General features: G+C 42.3%; 1 protein-coding gene across 11 annotated transcripts in view; it reads left to right on the top strand.

Annotated features, from left to right (window-relative positions):
• Positions 1 to 22,332, top strand: part of PPIP5K1 (diphosphoinositol pentakisphosphate kinase 1) — a 273,000-nt gene that overhangs the window by 39,302 nt on the left and 211,366 nt on the right. For all 11 annotated transcript variants that reach the window (XM_073568589.1, XM_073568597.1, XM_073568596.1 and 8 more), the window contains exons 3-10: positions 4,909 to 5,104; positions 7,450 to 7,540; positions 10,064 to 10,149; positions 11,964 to 12,118; positions 15,657 to 15,758; positions 15,846 to 16,007; positions 18,977 to 19,098; positions 20,513 to 20,614. In XM_073568589.1, coding sequence (XP_073424690.1) covers positions 4,909 to 5,104; positions 7,450 to 7,540; positions 10,064 to 10,149; positions 11,964 to 12,118; positions 15,657 to 15,758; positions 15,846 to 16,007; positions 18,977 to 19,098; positions 20,513 to 20,614 — 1,016 coding nt within the window. The remainder of the gene's footprint in view (positions 1 to 4,908; positions 5,105 to 7,449; positions 7,541 to 10,063; positions 10,150 to 11,963; positions 12,119 to 15,656; positions 15,759 to 15,845; positions 16,008 to 18,976; positions 19,099 to 20,512; positions 20,615 to 22,332) is intronic.

The raw sequence follows: 22,332 nt of genomic DNA, 5'->3' as shown, positions 1-22,332 counted from the left end.
CTGACACCTGAGGGTCTGAACGAATGTGGCGCTGCAGGGCTCCGTAACACGTAGCTCAGTAAGTTTAAAGTTGTTTTTTTTATGAGCAAACTTGTCCCTCATATCCTTGCCAGCACTATTTGAAGCCTTAATTTTGTTTTTTTCCCCTGAATTCTTATACTGAACCGCCGCAAGGAGGTTCACAGGGTGTAGCTGTGGCCGTGGATGATCTATCCCTAAATTACCAGGGTTGTGCCTGAGTTGCACAACTGATCCAGGTGAGCAGCAATCACTCACCTTTAAACCATATCATCGGTTGATCCACACAAGGAGCACTTTCTATTTGTTCCTCCCCATTGCTCCCAGTGTCTGTTATTGTTTGCAGCTCTGAGCTCACTGATCTGTTGCAGCAATATCAATGTGACATCAGCGCTGCCGACAATCATAGACATCGGGAGCAGAGGCAAAGACTCAATGGTGGACCTAAGAAAAGTGACTAAAGCAGAGATTTAAAATAAATAAATAAATACACTTCAGCTGAGGAAGAGGTTTTTTTTTCAAAACCAGATAACACCTAAAGGTCCGCAGTCAAATAAAAATGGTTGCTAAGGGTCCCGTTTCACATAGTGACGCATCAGAGATCCCGACAACGATATGACCTGGTAAGGATCGCTGGTGCGTCACTACATGGTCCCTAGTAAGCTGCCAAACAGGCAGATCTCTTCAACGATGCACCAGCGATCCCAACAATGATACGACCTGGTAAGGATCGCTGGTGCGTTGTCACACAGCAGCTATTCTGAACGATTCCAGCCTACGAGGTCGCTCGTCGGCGTCAAACACAGCGATGCATGCTGGTCAGCGGGACACCAACGTTCAAAAAATGGCCCAGGACTTTCGAGCACGATCAGCGATATCCAGCGGGGGGGACGGTCGCCGCTATGTGTCACATGTAGCGAGATCGCTGGCGAGATCACTGTTGCGTCACAAATTTGGCTACGCATCAGCAATCTCGCTAGCGATCTCGCTATGTGAGACGAGGCCTTCAGAGTAATAAAATTGGGACAATTAAGTTTTGTTCTATTCATTGCAGTAGACAGACACCTTTAAAAAAAAAAAAAAAAAGGATACTTTATTTTTTAATAAGCCTTGTTTGTGTCAATAATTAAAAAAAAAAAAAAGACAACAACATTTTGTAGGATATTAACGAAAAAATCTCCTGCATTTTGTTGCCACATTTTATGTCACTGTTTGACCCCTATGCTTATTGTTTAGAATTTGGATTGATGATCACATTACCAAGGAGACGGGCCACTGCCCTCCGCTGCAGCAATGTGTCCATCATGAGCATTTTGGCACTTAATCTTGGCAATCTCTTTCCAAATGTTTACTTGTTGACAATACGCTATTTCCGGAGAAATTCAATACCGACCTAATTGTTTAGAGTCTTAACACGATCCTCTCATACTCCTGAGAATGGGAGTGTGTAATTTCGGATTTCAGCACATGAACCTTCCCCAATGTGGACAATTTCTGTTTTGTCGTTTTCGTATTTTCCTTTCCTTCTTTCCAGAGCCATAACTTTTTTTTTAGACCACAGCTTGTCAATTTATGTAGCGGAGGCGCTCCGTCTCTGCTGCATAAATTGCCCATTCACTATCATTAGATGTGAAAAAACTGCATTATCTTCTTTGTCACATGTGTATTAAGTGCGGGAACGCAGCTTACTACGCATATGTACTAATTTAAATAAGGTCTTACCTTGTTTTAGCCGGAAGTTAGCGTACACTGCAGTTCTCGCAATGAGCTCAGCTGACCGTGAGAACTGCCGTGCATGTGACTGCTGGTCACCAAGCTATCTTCGGTCATCAGCTTAAAGCTCCGCTGTGTCTGAATGTCAGGCTTGATGGTGGCATAATGCCACCGTTCAACCAAAGGCATCCAGATGTGGCAGAGCTGGACTCGTCGTGGGACAGTATGTATATCTTCTCGGTGGACAGGTATAGTATATTGCTTTTTTATTTTATTTCTCTTCCAGGAGTTCGAGGGCTTCGGTGGAATAGACAATGCCGTAAGTATGGTTTAATTAAAATCTATTAAAAGAGCCGGTGTCGTTATTTCAATGAAAGGACTTTATTCTGGCTTTGTCTTTATTTACCTTGTAACTATAGGATTAGTAATGGATAGTTGTCTTATAGACGTTTGTCCATTACTAACCCGTGGGCTTGATGCCACTGGACAATGCAAAGGTGACATCAACCCCACAAATATTAACCTACTTGCCACCGCTACAGGGCAAGTGGGAAGAGACGGGTAAAGTGCCACAATTGGCGCATCTTTGGATGCACCAATCCATGGGCCAAAATCCATGGGCCACAGCTGTCTGCTTTTTCCTTGGCAGGTTAATAGAAATAGGGGGACCCCACGCTATTTTTTTTTTTTTTTTTTTTTTTGAGGGGATGTCACTATTTTTGCTAACCATCCAAGGTAAGCAGACTGCTGCGGCCTGGTATTATCAGGCTGGTAAGGTTCATGGATATTGGATCCTTACCAGCCTGAAATACCAGTCCCAGTAGTCTGCTTTACTCTGGCTGGTTTACAAATCTGGTGGGACCCTACACAATTATTTTTAAAATAAATTCTTATTTATTAAAAAGGAGGGGGCCTCTCTCTGTGCTTTCCTCCACTTTCTGTGTCATGTACTTCTGGCTGTGTCACAAGATTCACCATTATTTAAATTAATACACATGCGTAGTAAGCTGCATTCTCGCACTTAATACGCATGTGGCTAGGAAGATAATTCGGTTTTACTGCATCTAATGATAGTGAATGGGTAATTTACGCAGCTGCATAAATTGACATGCTGCGGTCTGGAAAGACGCGCCGCATGTTCATCTCTGTGGGTGAGCCACGGGCATTGGTGCACGTATCGTGGGCATGGGATTTCTTGATATCCCATTCACTATGCTGTAACAGCTGGATGCTGCAGGTTGGAGGCTGCGGATGTACGCAGCATCCAACCCGCAGTGTTTACTGACCATTGGAGCATACCCCAATATACAGTATCTGCAAACAGGAAATCACTTTTTTTCCTTCTCAGAAGCCAACTTTCAATTTGTTTTATTTCAAGTGATAAAAAAACGCATGCAATGAAAAAACGCATCAAAAACGCAGGTGACCTGATTTGGTGCAAATTTCACCTGCGTCAAATCTTGAGCAAATACTGAGCCATTCCTGATCGTGTTCACATACCCGAACAATAAGTGTATGTTTCCACGTTCAGTATTGGCAGCGCTGCCGGCATTTGTACGCGCGGTGATTCCGCATGTGTTCATTGAACCATGCGGAATCACCGCATCCTATACATAGATGGTGATATTTATCTTGCGTAGACTGTGCGTCTCTGCAAGATAAATAGACATGCTGCTGTCTATAAAGACGGGCCTCATGTGCGAATACGTGGGTGTGGCACCTGCGTCTTTGAACGCATAGTGGAGATGGGATTTTATAATATCCCATCCACTATGCTTTAACAACTGGCCACTGCGGATTGGAAGCTGTGGCTGTACGCAGTGTCCAATCCGCAGCAAATACTGAACGTGGAAACATACCCTAACTGATTATTTTAGCCATCTGAGAACAGCTTGTTGCCACTCTGCCAAGATCTTTCTCAAAAGAATTGTCCTAGGATGTTTTGTGATTGTTCGTAGATGGGTAGTTTCTTCTTCCCTTAATTTGAAGATAGATGTCGAGTGTGTAACGTCCAATATGGACTCGGATAAGCCGCACCAGTGGATTACCTGTTTACAAGATGGTTGTTGGGTTAATAGTTGTTCAGCTGTTAGCTTTATTTTTTTTCTGCTTTTTAAACCCCTCCATACACATTAGATAGCTGTCAGTTGAAGGATGGCTCAGCCAGCCGCTCTCTACCGACTCCTCCATATGCAGGAGCGCTCGCTCCTGTGTTCTTTATGAGAGAGCCACTGCGGCAGGTTGTTACCAAAAACAGAAGGCCCAGTAGTCTGAAATCTGATGGATCCCTAGCTCCCTCCACGTCCTTTATTGGGCGGGAGTCTGGAGGCTCCCATACACATTAGTTAATTGGCTGATATCAGCGGGTTTTTCCAACATTAATCCAATGTATATTTGTGCCTTAAGGTGTATAAGCTGCCTTTATTGCCTATAAGTACACTAAATTGTTAGTACTGTAACTGATTTTCTAGGTTAGATATGTGTTATATGTTAATTTTCCTCACTTTCTAGATAACAAACAGGTAGATTAAGCAGTAGGACTGGACTCTGGCCCCTGGTTTACAGTTTTGAAATGTGAAGAAAAAAACATCAAAGATTGAAGTGTTAGGTACCTAGCTAGCTGTGAAGAGAGCTGGTGACTGGCATATCTCCCGATATAACTAGTTCCTAGGAATCTGGGGAAATATCATGGTGTCAGGTACCCTTGCTGCCACATTGAATCGTGGGCGACTCCTCCAAGATAAAGACCAGTTGTTGTGTCAGGTAATATCCATATGTTCTACAACAGGAGTTGTATGGAGCCATTACAGTTTATATGCAGCCGCAGAATAAGCACATGGAAGTCTCCGTTTACAATGAGGACATGAGTTCTGTATTGCAAGATCCGTCATGGATCTAACTCAACTGATTTTGTAAACCATTGAATCAGATCCTATTGGATCCAGTAGATCTATAATGGATCTGAAGTTTGTCATGAAATCTTTTTGTATTGATAAAATATGTAAAAAAAAAACAAAAAAACAACATAGTTTAGTGTGTAGATTTCATTTGAGGCACAACCTGGTTAAATATATTTGAGTAACGTCAACAAAAAATGATTTTAACTTTCCTTGTAACATTCCTGTTGTATATAGTGTTATATATATATATATTAATAAATCTTTTGATGATATGCAGCCTCCGGAGCGTCAGATTGTGGTGGGAATATGTGCCATGACCAAAAAGTCCAAATCAAAGCCCATGACGCAAATATTGGAACGCCTGTGCAAATTTGAGTACATTACCGTGGTTATCATGTCTGAAGACATTATCCTGAATGAACCTGTGGAGAACTGGCCCATTTGTGACTGCCTCATCTCCTTCCACTCCAAAGGTAATATCTCCTCTGTGTGGTGCTGCATGCTCTGTTGTCAGCGCTCTTACTAGTTGGTGTTGTCAGCGCTAATATTAGCTTTTGCTGCTTTTCAAAGCAAAATCTTTTTTAATAATAAAATGCATCTTGTCTACTATTCTATAAATTGGGATGGGTGTATATGTAATGATATGGGTATCTAGTGACCACCATGAACTGTGCATTGGCACTATTTTTAAAACCTGGTGCACTGTTTGTACACATACACCGTACAGAAGGGTGTGCCAAAACTTCCACTAGTGAGCTACGGAAAATAATCAAAATGACTACAAAGATCAGTGTGTAATGACAACTCCAATTGTAAAAAAAAAAAGTTAAAAGGCTTTGTACAATGTAAAGAAAACTAAAATGCAATGATTTTTAGCTATAGTTTAATCACAACAAAGATAGAACACAGCATCAGAAGGTAAAAGTTATACATTATTCGATTTCATTTAAAAAAAAAAATACTGTTTTTGGGCTACAAGACGCACCTAATCATAAGACGCACCTCCGGTTTAGATGGCAGAATATAGGAAAAACATTTTTCCTTTTAATTACACTACCAGGAAAGTTTTAAAGTAGAGGTGCAATAGGGTAGAATATGGTGGTAATAAATCTTTTGTTAGTGCATCTCTGTAGTGTGTATTATACTCTCACTCACACACAGCTCTGCTACATGCATATATATATCACACACACACACACAACTCTGCTACATGCACATGTATGCACATAGCTCTGCTACATGTACATTTCTACACAACTGCTACATGCACATTTACGTACACATACAGTCCTGATACAGTCACATTTACATGCACACGCAGCTCTGCTAAATGTGCACACACACACACACACACACACACACACACACACACACACACACACACACACACACACACTATACATTACCACATTTTGCAGTTCCTTCCAGGCATGTGACTGATTAAATGACCTGAAAGGTCCTGGAGCTGGTCAGGTGGAAGGCCCTTCATCTGCTCAGCACATGCTGCCTTTGTGCAGGTCTTCCTAGCTTCCTCCCCTGCTCTCCTTTTTTTCTCCTGCCACATACTAAGCCATGTGATATGTGAAGTTCTGTCTGTGACTGGAAAGGGCACAGTGTCATCATTCTCCTCGATAACCGGAAGCTACCTCTGGACTAAAAACCCTTTTAAGCAAGATCTTTTCTTGTTAAATAGTACGTCTTAAGCCCCTGATGAGTTTTTGGTGAGTTTTGGACACTTCATAATTTTGCTGCTTCAAAAACGCAACGTCTTAAGGCCCTGTCACACATAGCGAGATCGCGGTGTGTGACAGCGATCAGCGACCGGCCCCCCTGCCGGGATCGCTGTAGGAAAGGCCAGGACTTTTCTTTGGTTGCTGGTCAGCACGCATCGCTGCGTGTGATAGGCGGGAGACCAGCGATAGGCGGGAGACGCACGTCCCTTGGATACCCGATGTGTACGTTAGTTACCAGCTCCCTGCATCAGCGCGCTGGTAACTAACGAACACAGCGACACTGCACGCTCGGCGTCGCTGTGCTGATCGCTGGTGAAGCTGTCTGTTTGACAGCTCACCAGCGATCACATAGCGACTTACCAGCGATCCTGACAGGTTGATATCGTTGTCGGGATCGCTGGTGAGTCGTTATGTGTGACGGGGCCCTTAGGTTTCCAGCAAAGTAGATGGGATGTGTAGAAATCTCATGCCCAGTGTGCTTTTTCTTTACTCCGCATAAATTGACCTGCGGTTGGTGTTCCAAATTTACAACATGTCCAGTTCTCTTGCGGGTATGCTGAGTTCTATGTGCAGATTTTTTTTTAAAGACTTGCTTTATATTCGAAAAATCCGCAGGTAAAAACACACTGCGGAAACGCATCATAAATGCATGTCATTTATACATGACTACGCGTATATCGATAAAGTTTTGTCAAAATCAAATACCAGGAAATATAAAAAAATAAAACCGTTTTATTCATAACAAGACATACCAACAAGAGACAGAAATCTTAGCGTAAAAAAACAATGAAAAAAACAAAACACAAGTAACCTAATTTAACTAATAGGTGCAAAAATGCTGCAGAGAATCTGCAACATCAAAAACTCACCAAAGGCTTATTGTGAATGCGTAGCCCTATAGAACGAAAAATATGATCACTCATGCAAAAATTGATGGCAGCAACACATCTAAAAAAAAAAAAGTGGGACAAGGTTAACAAATGGATGGAAAAGTAAGCAATATAATGTAATGTGTTATTTTCAGTTTGCATATAAATTGTGCTCTGCAGCAATGTACATAACAGTCTTCTTTTCTATACTTCTAGGATTTCCACTGGATAAAGCTGTTGCTTACTCAAAACTTCGCAATCCATTCTTGATCAATGACTTGGATATGCAGTATTTTATACAGGACAGGTATATTCTTGCCCCCTGTAATCTTTAACTCCTATGTTAATCACACTTTTGTAAACTTTGTGTTGATCCAGTCCCGACATCCGCTGCACATGTATGGCCGGGTGTATGGGGCAAGCATGTGGCTGGGCTTTACGGTAATATTGCAGTACATAGTACAAGCAATCAGACGATTGTAGATTCAAATTCCCTAAGGAAATTAAAAAATAAAATAAGGAGTTAAAAAAAAAAGTTTTACAGAAATATAAATAGAATTTCACCCATTATTAAAAGATGTTACAGAAATAAATACTGTATTTTACAGATTATAAGATGCACCCAACACGCTGGGGAGGAGAATATATTAAAAAATTATAATAAAATGGTGGTGCGTCTTATAGTCCGCTTTTATGTTGGCTTACCGGGAGGGGGGGGCGACTGTGGTGGAGCGTGGATCCAGGGTCGCTGCTGCAGGAAGCTAGCGGCTGGGAGAATCGGGTGTTCTGCTGTGCGAGGCCACGGAGGGCTCGTCTTTTCCCAAAATGTTGGGAGGCCCTGTAAGTCTCATGCTTTTCAATGCAGTGGACTTCCGGAAAATGGCCGCTGGAGGCAGCGCATGCGCAGATTGAGATCTCAGGAGAAAAAAGTTCATTTTATAATCTGAAAAATATAATATATCTGGTATCACAACATCTGTAAAAGTCCTATACATCAAAATATAAAATTAATTATACAATTGCTATTTTTCAGTAGTTACAACTCTGAAAAAAAAATGCAATAAGAAGTTATCAAAGCATTATATTTATCTAAGTACTGCATTAATAAAAACTATAGCTCAAATGCAAGTCCTCACATATCTCAATCAATGGAAAAAAAAGGTTACAAATCTCAGAAAATGGCTACAGAAACCAAGAAAAAAAAATTTCAATCACTAAAATAATATGAAAAAACCTGTAAGTTTGTTGTTTTGATAATCATATCGACATGGTGAATCATGATATCAGGTTATTTTTACCACAAAATGAATCATCAGCATCGCTGTGTTCATAAAAGTCCAATGTATCAAAACTGAAAATGAATTAACCAGATTGGTAAACTGCATACCGAAAAAAAAAAAAAAAATATCAGAACACCAGAATTGCCGTTTTCCATTACTGCAACGTCTTGGAAAATGGCGACACAAGTGAAATGTATTTTTTTATTCAGTGCTTAAGTCCTCATCCAAACGTCCACTTTTCAGGTACACGTTCTGTCTGTGAGATTTTTGCAGCGAATAGGAGAAGCTTTGTCATCTATTTGTTTTTTTTATCCATACGTGAAAAACACTGATTAATATCTGATGGTAAAAATCGATACACCAAGCATACACTGATGAGACTTGGATGCAAAACACAGACCCTTTTTTTTTTTTTTTTTTATTAATCCTTGAAAAATCAAAAGTATACAAGTTTGGCACCGCTACAGTCGAGTTGGAGAATCCTGTTACCAGGTCATTTTTCCCATATATTGATTAATACAAAAAACAATTGGGGCATTGACTTTTGAAGAAGAATCGTCTTTCTTCATGACACTTTCACAGTGAAGGTGGAAAGGTATGATATTTTGTAATAAATTGCTTTAATTAAAGCGGTCTGTAAATGGAGACCCTCACAATTTTGATTTGTTTCAATAACCTTAATAACATTTCATTAGCTCCCGGAAAGTTCACATATCTGCTAAATGGTTTTGGCGTTTTTATAGTGTGCTCGTATGATCCTTGTTCATTATAACATTTAAAGGGAACCTGTCAGCAGGATTGTGCTCAGTAACCTACAGACAGTGTCAGGTCGGCGCCGTTATACTGATTACAATGATACCTTGGCTGATGCAATCCGTCTGTGGTTGTTGTTCAATCTTTATTTTCAGTTTCGAGTTAATGATATTCTCGTGTTCCAGGGCGGCCTGTGGGGTTGGGGAATGTGGTGCTGTGATAAGCTATTCATAATGCAACCTGCTGACAGGTCATTCATCTCTCACTGACCCGCCCCCTTAAATTTACCTTAAATTTCTGACTCGATACACATTTCTGACCTTCATTAGAGAAAGCGGTTATCTACTATCTATTTAATACTGAAAGGATTTTCTGATGTATCACATTTTAATTAGTGATCTGAATTCATATGATTATAGGCCTTTCCTTTCGGCATATTTTTCATTGCTTCGCTTCACTTATACAGTTATTCTAGTGAACCTTTTCATGGTACAAACCTCAGTAGCTCCACAGGTGACGTCCACAGACTTTGGTCATTCAGTATGACATTAGCAAGACTCTGCTAATAATAAGATATTTGGGTCCTAGGAAAGGATAATTCCCAGGAATAGTACTAGAAGGAATGAGAAGAGGTTTACTGTGTGTACAGTTGGAGCGCTATAAATCAGCGGAGTTCTGGAAGTCAGCCTAGGATCTTAATCTTTATTTTATTATGGCATTCAGACAGACTTGTGAAGTCAGGGATAATTTTTGGTGTGGTACCATCCTGTATTAATTGTTGTCACTTTTTTCTGTAGGAGAGAAGTATATCGCATCCTACAGCAAGAAGGAATAGATCTTCCCCGTTATGCAGTACTTAACAGAGATCCTGACAAGCCAGATGGTAAATTTACATTTGAAAGAACATGTGGCAAATACCAAATCTACCTGTGAAAAACTTGCTTTAGGCTGTGTGCACACGTAGCGATTTTTAAGCGTTTTTGCCGCGATTTTCGGCGCGAAAACGCTTAAAAATCGGGTACAGAACGCCCCCCCATGCATTCCTATGGCATTCCGCACATGCTGTGCTAATGCTGCGCTTTTTTCCGCGGCGGAATCGCATCGCGGAAAAAATCGCAGCAAGCTCATTCTTTGTGCGGAATCGCAAAGAATTGCCGCGATTCCGCACCCATAGGAATTCATGAGAATCGCTTACTTCCCGCATGTGGCTATGCCCACCATGCGGGAAGTTAAGCGTCTCATGTGCGGTTGGTACCCACGGTGTGGAGGAGAGGAGACTGTCCTCCAGGCCCTGGGTACCATACCCCTGTAAAAAAAGAATAAAAAATCGGGGTATATTTACCTTCCGGCGTCCCGCGATGCATTCCCGGCCTAAGGTCTCGCAAGGCATTATTGGGAACGCTGAGGCCCGGGAATGCAGCGCGGGATGCCGGAAGGTAAATATTTTTTTATTTTTTTTTAGCATTTTAACATCCTATCTTTTACTATTGATGCCGCATAGGCGGCCTCAATAGTAAAAACCTGGTCACACTTGTCAAACACTATGTTTGACGAGTGTGACCAACCTGTCAATCACTTTCCAAGCGATGCTTCAAATCGCTTGGAAAATGCTTGAATATCGCATGCGAAAATCGCGGCAAAATCGCGATCATAATCGCGGTAAAATCGCTCGGAAAAAAACGCGCGATTTCTGGGAAGGAGTCCGGTTTTTAGTAAGCATTTTAAAACGCTACGTGTGCACATAGCCTTAAAGGGGATTTTGCATCTTCATCATTGGGAGCTACAACCTGGGTTCTCGCCTGCCTGGAGACGGTGCGGTCCTGATTGCTTGACAGTCTGGACCAGCATCATTGTACTGCTGACCTGAATTGTTCACTTTCCAATTCTGCAAGCAGAGGAAGGATTTTCTCTGTGGCATAAGAGGAGCATATAGGCTCTGATCATCTACTTTTAGGGTATGTGCACACGTTCAGTAATAGGCAGTGGTTTGGACGCAGCACATGTCCGCTCCGTCCAAAGCGCTGCCGGTTTTTGAACGCAGGTGTTTCCGTATGTGTTCATTGAACCGTGTGGAATCACCGCGTCCTATACATTGTACGGGTGACATTTATCTTGCGGAGACGGAGCGTCTCCGCAAGATAAATAGACATGCTGTGGTCTAGAAAGACGCGCCGCATGTCTGTCTCTGCAGGGAAGCCGCTGGCGCCGGTGCACGCATATGGAGATGGGATTTCTTGAAATCCCATCCACTATGCTGTAACATCTGGCCGCTGTGGGTTGGACGCTGCGGATGTACGCAGTGCTCAACCCTCAGCGTTTACTGACCATGGGAACATACTCTCAGAGCAGGGTTTATGCGCGTCACAGTAAAGAGCTTGTATGTGCTGCAAACTTTACCAAGAAGACTACCCACCTCAGAAAAAGATCAGAGGTGGCCTGTCACCAGGCAGAAAGTAATAAACTAGGACATTAAAAATCATCTCCATTCTTGAGAAGTTTTTATAACACTTTTTAGTTGCTCATTTTCACTTAGTCATCAAAGCTTTTGCACAATTCATATTCGAAAATGCAAAGCAAGCACCAGTCCAAGGAAGTAACTTGCGTATAGATCTGATTATGCGGCTGTATTGAGAAGTCTCACCCTTTTTTTTTCTTTTTTTAATAAATAAATGTTTATCTGGGACCTTTCTTTACCAGAGTGTAACCTAGTGGAAGGTGAAGACCAGGTAGAAGTGAATGGAGAGATCTTCCCTAAGCCCTTTGTAGAGAAGCCAGTTAGTGCAGAAGATCACAATGTATATATCTATTACCCAACATCAGCCGGAGGTGGTAGCCAAAGGCTCTTCAGAAAAGTAAGGAGTTTGAAATTTACAAGTTTGAGACGCTATGGTTTTCGTTATGTTGTCAAAAATGACATAATAGAACAAATCACGTTGTCTTTTATACATCCTCTGTATTTACTTGCACCATATGTTATATCTGACCCAAACTTTTTAAAAAGTTTGGTTCTGGTACCAGAATAGTACCTGAACTTCACCAGTTCCCGAAACCCATTGGAAATAATGGATTCCCCAACTGAAATGAAATGAAAAAACTCGCTTTCTTTTTCTTTGTCTTTTTCTCTCTCTCTCTCCTCCGTGCACCATTGACTTACCCCAAACACTGCACCAGACTTCAGCACAAAGTCCGTGTTCAGCATCCAGGCCTGAACAGTGACTGTCCGGTACGAAAGCCCAGGTTCACCCATCTTTGCCTCTCTTTGTTATTACACTAACAATTTAATGAGGTCGCACTCTTTTCTGCCTGTACGAAGCAGTCCATCATCAGCTAAGGCTGAGTTCACATGTCCAATATTCATCTGTTTGAACAGGATCCGTTTGCTATAAGCTTCAATGGTTAACTAAAAAATAAAAGTGAATCCAGTTGCAAACTGATTTTTTTTAAGCCAGACAAGCAAAAAGTGCCATCTGCACAACTTTCTGATCCTGCTACGATAACTGATCGCTGCTGGATCTGTTTCATTACTGGATATGTGAACTTAGTCTAAAGCCCCCGATACACATAACGATGTCCCAGCAATCCCACCAACGATCCGACATGATGGGATCGTTGGGACATCGTTAGGCTGATCGCTGGTGAGCTGTCACATAGACAACCCCTCCAGCGATCAGGACCAGCGACGCTGGATGCTGGTTTCTAATGTAAACGTCGGGAATCCAGGAGCCGCGGCTCCTGGATACCCGCTGTTTACCTTGGAAACCGGCGTACACGCTGGTTTCCAAGGTAAACATCGGGTATCTAAGAGCCGCACGACTCCTGGATACCCGCTGATTACCTTGGAAACCAGAGTGTACGCGTTTTCCTGGATACTCGACGTTTACATTAGCAACCAGCGTCCAGCGTCGCTGATCGCCGGTCTCACGCTGCCACACGCAGCGATGCGCACTGGCATCCGGCAGGGGGGCCGGCACTGGTAACCGGTAGGGGGGCCGGTCGCTGATCCCCGTCACACACAGCGATCTCGCTGGCGAGATCGCTGATGTGTCACAAAAGCAGCGATCTCGCTAGTGAGATCGCTGTGTGTGACGGGGCCTTAAGTCATACAGACCCAGTGACAACCATGTAATAAGTAAAATTTAGTGCTGACAAGGAAATAACCCACATTCATGTTTGATTTACTGCACATGATTACGTTTTTTTGTGAATGAAATGTTTTCATTAGAAATTAAAAAGTCCTGAAACTTTATTACTCAAAGGTTTAAAGATACAGTGTCTGTGTGCAGTCTGTGACTTGAAACATTCAGACACTGAAAAACCATGCAAATAATGTGCTGCTCAGATAGTATATCGGGGCTCGCACCCATCTAAAGGTGCATTTATACTGCAAGATTATCGTAATCAGTCGTTAACAATATTCTTCAATACATAGGCTGCTGATCATCGATCGAAGGAGCAAAACTTGTTTATCAAGTGAAATGATCTTTTGTGCTCCACAAAGTTCTGGGCAGTGTTTTATCCTTGCAGTCTATGTACATACAGTACATATATATACAGATCTTTCATTGTGCATTGTTTACTGTGTCTGCCTATGTAAACTGACTGTTAAACGACCGTCGATCAGTAAACATCAGCTGTAGTTTGGTGCCGACATCTATGTAAACTGAATATAATGGGGACAGATTTTAGATGTTTCCATTAAATTCAGAAGGCAAGAATCTTCAAATTGGCATGGAGTCAAAACACAAGTAACATCAGAAAACTGTAACGTTTTGCAATTTAAGAAGGGTTATTCACATAAGATCCCTTTAAAAGTAATAGCAGTCATTCAATTTTTCAGTTACCTTTACTATTCCCAAACACTTTCCAAGGGATTTACATAGAATACCGTCAAGTCTCTAGGATTTTTTTGTGTTGTGTGATTTTTTTAATTTTTTTTTTCCTCTCTGTTCTTACAGTTTTTGTTTTGATATTTGTAAGGAAACATAAATTAAGCCATTTCCAAAACTGTTGTATGTTAAAAGCCACAAAGATAAATTGTTAGCACACGGAGCAATTAGATTTAAATATAAAAATGAAGAGTGAGTAGTCTGTTACACTTAGCGATGCACCAGCGATCCCGACCAGCGATATGACGCGATCAGGATCGCTGGTGCATCGCTAAGCGGTCGCTAGTGAGTTGCCACACTGGCAAATCTCACCAGCGACATCGCAGGGGTCGGGGGTCGCTACTTACCTGTCAGATGAGGCGATCCTGACGTCCTCCCGCCCGCGTCCATGCGTCGCTCGTCTCCACAGCAGGAAGCCCCAAGCAGGAAGCTTACGACGAGAAACGGCCCAGGACGTTCTCGCGCGATCAGTGATAACCAGCGGGGGAGCGGTCGGAGGTAAGTAGCAGACAGCGATATCGCTAGCAATATCGCTATAACGTCACAAAAACCAGTGACGTAATAGCGATATTGCTAGCGATATCGCTTAGTGTGACAGGCCCTTAAGATTTCAAGAAATAAATGATTATTAAGTATTTATCTTTTGTGATCCATGTCACACCCATTTCCTCATAGATTGTAAGCTCTTGTGAGCAGAGCCCTGTTTGCACTGGTAATTAGTTACTAAGCAATGTAGTTTGTATATGCATACTGTGAAATATGTTGGTGCTACTTAAATATTGACTAATAGTGATATTGAGCAATGTAGGTCACTTAAATTGCTGTGATATTAGTTTCATGTCGTATACTACAATTCTATGTTTATATGTAGTATGGAGTATATATTATTTTCTAAAATGTTCTTCATACAGTTTCTTTATATTATTGCGTGAAATATAGTGCAATACTTAAAAAGCACCTTTCACCAGATTGATGATTCACCAGATGTGTTAAACTGGCCATATCATGACTTAGTGGCTACAGAGCTGAATAAAACCTTTTTTTTTTTTTTCGACCTCTCCGATTGTTCAAATATTAGCTTTCAAAGTTTAGGTTATAATTTATCTTCTAGTTCATCTGGACATTACTAGAGATTTGTCTCTGAGGGCATGTACTTCTTCCACTGCATGAGGTTGACCAATGATAAGCAGGCGGTGTCATGCAGTGGAGAAAAGACCACACCCTCCTCACTAATCTCTGCAACTGCTTGCAGAGCTGAGTCATGTATCATTACAAACGCTTCCAAACCTCAACTCACAATGCTGTCACTACTTTCTTCCGCACACTTGACTGTCGTAAGATGAGATCTGGAGAGGAAAAACTATAAAATAAAAAACAACATTTTACTTAGCGCTGTATCCACTATTCCATGATTTGGCCAGGTTAACATGCTCCAACTGGTGAAAGGTCCTCTTTAAGACTTACAATTTTATAGAGGTATTTACAACGGTTATTATTATTACAGATTGGCAGTCGTAGCAGTGTGTATTCTCCAGAGAGCAGTGTTAGAAAGACTGGGTCTTATATTTATGAAGAATTCATGCCCACTGATGGCACTGATGTGAAGGTATGAATTCATCCTTAACTGTTGATTTTTTTTGTTTTCTGCCAGTGATGAAAAACTAAATAATAGTAATGATTCCATGTCATGTAGGTGTATACAGTTGGTCCTGATTATGCCCATGCAGAGGCCCGCAAGTCTCCAGCTTTGGATGGGAAAGTGGAGCGTGACAGTGAGGGGAAGGAAATCCGCTATCCAGTCATGTTGACTGCCATGGAAAAGCTGGTCGCCCGTAAAGTCTGCTTGGCCTTTAAGGTAATTCAGTTTTTCCAATTATGTTTCTATCAGATGTGATGATCATAGAGATGGGAGCAATCACATAAAGCAGGGGTGGGGAATCTTTTTTCTGCCAAGGGCCATTTGGATATTTATACCATCCTTCGGGGGCCATACAAACTCCGCCCACAAAGTACATCCTGACTCTGGCACTGGTGTCAGGATGTAATCTTTCATTGCATGCCCTTCAGTGTTCAGTAGTGAACACTGCATGTGTGTGCTCACTGAGGAAGAAGAAATTAATGAGCTGGTGGAAATCAAAATATAACTCCCTGCCAAATACTGTGGTCCCTGAGAATCTGCCCGGGGGCTGGATTAAAGGTCATCAAGGGCTGTAAAATGGCCCTGAGGCCTGAGGTTCCCCACCCCTGACATAAAGTTTAAGGGAGTCCAAATGACCATCAGCAAAATAAGAGGACAGATTTTGCATCAGGACCCAGGGGCTTTAACCTCCACATCTGACCTTCAGTTACATTTGTCCAGTGTGGCCAGGGGTGTCAAATTATTAATCCCTAAGGTAGTACACACAATAAATGTCCACCGTGTGATTGACTCTCTGAGGATGAGTCAAAGAGTAACCGTTGTTTTAATTTTTATTTTATAAATCAATAGTACAAGTGAAAATTGGAGGTTTTGTAATATATCTTATCATAGAAATTAGCTGTTTTTTCCACTCCAGGACTGATTTTTCATTATTATTAATCTTAGTACCCAGGTAACATCTGTATTTAATGAAGACAGATTGTTAGATCACTGAGATAGATGACAGAGGCTACTGGTAAGATTCTCTACTGATGGCTTCCACCTCCCCTTCACCCTTCTACATAGGTGACAGTTGCTACTGATAAGATTCTCTCACTCAACTCAGATTTTACCTAGGAATTGAGGATTTTGAAAACTAAAGGGATATCCAGGACTTAAAGGGACCCTGTCACCCCCCCAGGCGTTTTTAAGTAAAAGAGCCACCTTGTGCAGCACTAATGCTGCATTCTGTCAAGGTGGCTCTTTTATTTAGCGTCCCTTCCATCGCAGAAATAATCGGTTTTAAAATTGGCCAGACATACCTGATATTTGACAGGGGGGCAGGTCTTTCCCCCCTGGACACAGACGCCTCATATATGTCAGTCATGTCCTGCTTTTGAATTTGGCGCCGCCTCCTCAGCGTTCATGCGCTGTAATAGTCTGACGTCACCACAGGTCTTGCATCGCTGCCCTGCTCGGCTCCGCCCCTACGGGTCACATGATGCTGATGTCATCACAGGTCCTGCTCCACCATTGCTCTGCTGAGCTCCGCCCCTACTGGTCACATGGTGCTGACCTGACGTCATCACAGGTCTTGCTTCACCACTGCTCTGGTGAGCTCCGCCCCTACTGGTCACCTGGTGCTGACGTCATCACAGGTCCTGCTGCACCACTGAAAGAATATTACAGCGCAGGCGCGAGAAAAAGAAATGAACGCTGAGGAGGCGGCGCCAAATTCAAAAGCTGGACATGACTGACGTGTATGAGGCGTCTGTGTCCAGGGGGGAAAGACCTGCCCCTCTGTCAAATATCAGGTATGTCTGACCAATTTTAAAAACGATTATTTCTGTGGTGGAAAGGACGCTAAATAAAAGAGCCACCTTGACAGAATGCAGCATTAGTGCTGCACAAGGTGGCTCTTTTACTTAAAAACGCCTGGGGGGGTGACAGGTTCCCTTTAAAAAGGCATGTAGTTGCTAACATAGGCAAGTACCTGTCTGTTGTACCTGACCACTCCTGCTGGAGATTCAGCTACTCCCTGTGAACAGGGGAGCAGTTTCTCTTCTTGTTGACAGGGTGGGACATGGGACTACGGGTGTCTTGCTGATTGACAGCCGGCTTCCCACAATTAGGCAGCTTAAGGGCATGTCACACTAAGAGATATCGCTAGCAATATCGCTATTACTAGTGACGTTATAGCGATATTGCTAGCGATATCTCTGTGTCTGATACTTACCTACGACCCGCTCCCCCGCTGCTTATCGCTGATCGCACGAGAACATCCAGGACTGTTTCTCGTCGTCAGCTTCCTGCGGCGCTTCCTGCTGTGAGGACGAGCGACGCGTGGAGCCGGGCGGGAGGACGCAGGATCGCCTGGTGTGACAGGTAAGTAACGATCCCCGTCCCCAGCGATGTCGCTAGTGAGATCTGCCTGTGTGGCAGCTCACTAGCGACCACTTAGCAATGCACCAGCGATCCTGACCGCGTCATATCGCTGGTCGGGATCGCTGGTACATCGCTAAGTGTGACAGTACCTTTTGAGATGGCTGTCAATCGGCATGACACCAGTTGTCCCGCCCTGTCAACAGGAAGAGAATCTGCCGCTTTGTTGATGTGAAGTCTGTGATGGCGGAGAATGCTGCCTGACACAACAGGCAGGTAGGTAGAAACTACCTGCCTGTTAGTGCTTTTTTTTTTTTAAATTTTTTTTAAATTCCCGGGTATCTCCTTTAATGATCAGACCTGGCAGAGAAAAAGTAGCAGGTTTCTTTGATAAGATATATTACAAAGTTGCTTATTTTCATGTGTACTATTGATATATGAAATAGAAATTAAACTGATGGTTACTTTTTAAATATATTTTAATGAATGGACTTATCACACCAGTTATGCAGTGTATAGGTAGCTTGTAAGTTAGAGTTATATTCCCATCTATTCCCAGACTATGCCATAATTTTCCGAAAGACATAGGCCCTACCATTGGCACCCACATTTAATCTGGAGAATGGTTCCCTTATTCCTTACCGATGTCAGTAGAGCGGGGCCTCTCAGAATTTTTTCGAACTTTCTACAGGGCCTTCTTGTACCGCCGATAGACTCATGTTCCAATGGTGGGGCCCCCAACTGTTAGAAATTCATTATGCCGCTTATGGATGCCATAAATTTAACAGCAGTTCATCTATAGCTGAATATATTTCTGTTTTCAGCAAACAGTCTGCGGCTTCGACCTGCTGAGAGCTAATGGTCACTCATTTGTTTGTGATGTCAATGGTTTCAGTTTTGTGAAGAACTCCATGAAGTACTATGATGACTGTGCCAAAATACTGGGGTAGGTTTCTAGCTTTCTGTTTATATGGGCTGGTATTGAAAACTTCAAGCTTCATACTACATTGTGTATTTTGCACAAAGAAGGATCCAAGTACAGTCAGTGAAAATTATCATTACAAGTTACTGCTTTGTTGCCCCGATGATTACACTACTAAGTGCTAAGCAGTACACTCAGGGCAGGGCTTTAATTCACAAACCTGCCTTTCAACTCTCTCCTCTGACATTTCTGCACATAGACAATACTATTATCAATGTGAAAATATTTTACACCAGTGATGTCTATAAACAGTGATTTTTGTATACACCATCACAACATTAAGATTATATAATGTGTCTGCTTAAATGTTGTGATAGACATTATGTGTAATACTGCTGAGATTTCTGTAAGGCTATGTGCACACGTGTGGAATTCCCACGGAAATCTCCGCGGGAATTCCGGAATTCCATTCCGCTGGAAATATGCGAGAAAACCGCATTTTAAATTCCCGCCTATTTCCTGCGGAAAAACTAGCGATTTGCAAGCGTAATTAGCTTGCAAAATGCTAGCGTTTTCCAAGTGATCTGTAGCATCGCTTGGAAAACTGACAGGTTGGTCACACTCGTCAAACATAGTGTTTGACAAGTGTGACCAACTTTTTACTATTGAGGCTGCCTATGCGGCATCAGTAGTAAAAAGATATAAAGTTTAAAATAATAAAAAAAATAAAAAATCGTGTTTTTCTCACCTTCAGATGTCCCCCGCAGCCTTCCCGATCATCGCGATTCTCCCGATAACTCCCGTTCCCAGGGATGCCTTGCGACAATGACCTTTGATGATGTCGCAGTCTCACAAGACCGTGACGTCATCAAAGGTCATTATCGCAAGGCATCCCTGGGAACGGGAGTTGCCGGGAGCATCGCTGAGGCCTGGTGACGCTGCGAGGGACGTCGGAAGGTGAGAAGAACACGATTTTTTATTTTAATTCTACAAGGATATGGTACCCAGAGCCTGGAGGAGAATCTCCTCTCCTCCAAACCGCGAATATCATCTGCAAATGTTCTGCTTAATTTTCGCATGGTGGGCCTAGCCACATGCGGAAAGTAAGCAGAATAATGCATTCCTATGTGTGCGAATTTTCCCTCGATTCCACACAAAGAATGAACATGCTGCATATTTTTCCGCGATGCAATTCCGCCGTGGAAAAATACACAGCATTAGCACAGCATGTGCGGAATGCCATAGGATTGCATGGGATGCCTTTTTTTTTGCGTTTTCGCGGCAAAATCGCGCGTTTAAAAACGCCGTGAAAACGCAAAAAAACCCTGCTACGTGTGAATACAGCTTACATGTGTGTTAGGCTTAACCAGAAATAGAGAGAATGTGTGCACTATAATTAAGAAAAGCAACAAGCAAATTTTTATGTGCTTTATTTTAGGAATATAATAATGAGGGAACTTGCTCCACAGTTCCACATTCCATGGTCCATCCCAACAGAGGCAGAGGATATACCTATTGTACCAACTACATCTGGCACAATGTGAGTGGCATGATACTTGTCGTTGGTTTGGTTTGGCTTATGTCACAAAATGTAAAAAAAAAAAAAAAAAAAAAATTAGTCTTGTTAATGGTTTGTGTGGATAAAGAACCCCCATACACATTACAAAACAGTTGGGCAATTCTGCCTTATTTGGCTGGAGATGTCGACTCATTGGAAGGTGAGGTTGGAGGAAAGTTGGATGGGGCATATTAAATTTCAACAGCCCTATCCTTTTGTTGTAAGGACAGATAAACTGTCACAAGAGATGTCTGACAGCAGCTTGCTCCCCTCTCCCCTTTGAGAACACCACAAATGGTGGCACAGACTGAGCATGCATGTGTAATAGGTTTTGGCCAGTTGTATGAGGACCTTAACTCTTCTATATACAGCTCTGGCAAAAAATAAGAGACCACTGCAAGATGTTCAGTTTTTCTGAGTTTTGTCTTTATAGGTATATTTTTGAGTAAAATGTATATTGCTCTTTTATTCTATAAACTACGGACAACATGTCTTCGAATTTCCAAGCGCTAATTTTTTTATTTATTTTCAGAAAATAAGAAATGGTCAAAAGAACAAAAAAAGCAGTGCTTGCAGACCTCAAATAATGCTACAAAAACAAGTTCATAATCATTTACAAGCAATACTAATGTTTTAACTCAGGAAGAGTTCAGAAATCAATATTTTGTGGAATAACCATGATTTTTAATCACAGCTTTCATGTGTCTTGGCATGCTTTCCACCAGTCTTTCACACTGCTTTTGGGTGACCTTATGCCACTTCTGGTTCAAAAATTTAAGCAGTTCTCCTTTGATTGATGGCTTGTGACTATCAGTCTTCCTCTTGATTACATTCTAGAGCATGGGACTCAAACTGCATTCCTCGAGGGCTGCAAACCATGCGTGTTTTCAAGATTTCCTTAGCATTGCACAAGGAGCTGGAATCATTATCTGTGCAGGTGATTACATTATCACCTGTGCAAAACATGACCTGTTTGCGGCCCTTGAGGAATGCAGTTTGAGACCTCTGTTCTAGAGGTTTTCAGTGTACTTCAGGTCTGGAGATTGGGCTGGCCATGACAGGGATTTGATGTGGTGGTCCTTCATCCACACATTGATTGACCTAGCTGTGCGGAATGGCGCATTGTCCTGCTGGAAAAACCAGTCCTCAGAGTTGGGGAACATTGCCTGAGCAGAAGGAATCAACTGTTTCTCCAGAATAACCTTGTATGCGGCTTGAGTGATACGTCCTTCGCAAAGAATAACCTGCCCAATTCTAGCCTTGCTGAAGCATCCCCAGATCATCACCGATCCTCCACCAAATTTCACAATGGGTGCAAGACACTGTGGCTTGTGCGCCTCCCTAGGTCTCCGTCTAACAATTAGACTACCAGGTGTTGGGCAAAGCTGATAATTAGACTCATCGGAGAAAATTACCTTACTCCAGTCCTCTGTGGTCCAATTCTTATTGTCTTTGGCAAACTTCAGCCTTGCTCTCCTTTGCTTCTCATTGATGAAAGGCTTTTTTTTTCACTCCTATTACTTTTGGGATATTACTAGCACTTGTTTTGCCATCCAGCTTGTCCTATTATAAGAGGATTGTGAACACCACAGCAGGGTTTCTTATACTTTCCTAATAAGATTTGGTTCAGGTGATCACCTAATCAGAAGCACATTAAGTAGAATGAGGTGTCCTCTGGTTGGAATTCAACTGGCACTGGA

Source organism: Dendrobates tinctorius, unplaced genomic scaffold (genome assembly GCF_039654945.1).
Source record: "Dendrobates tinctorius isolate UK_male_01 unplaced genomic scaffold, ASM3965494v1 ptg000022l, whole genome shotgun sequence".
Classification (NCBI taxonomy): Eukaryota; Metazoa; Chordata; class Amphibia; order Anura; family Dendrobatidae; genus Dendrobates; species Dendrobates tinctorius.
Note: the sequence above shows the minus strand (reverse complement) of the source record. Positions and strands in the feature narration are given on the sequence as shown.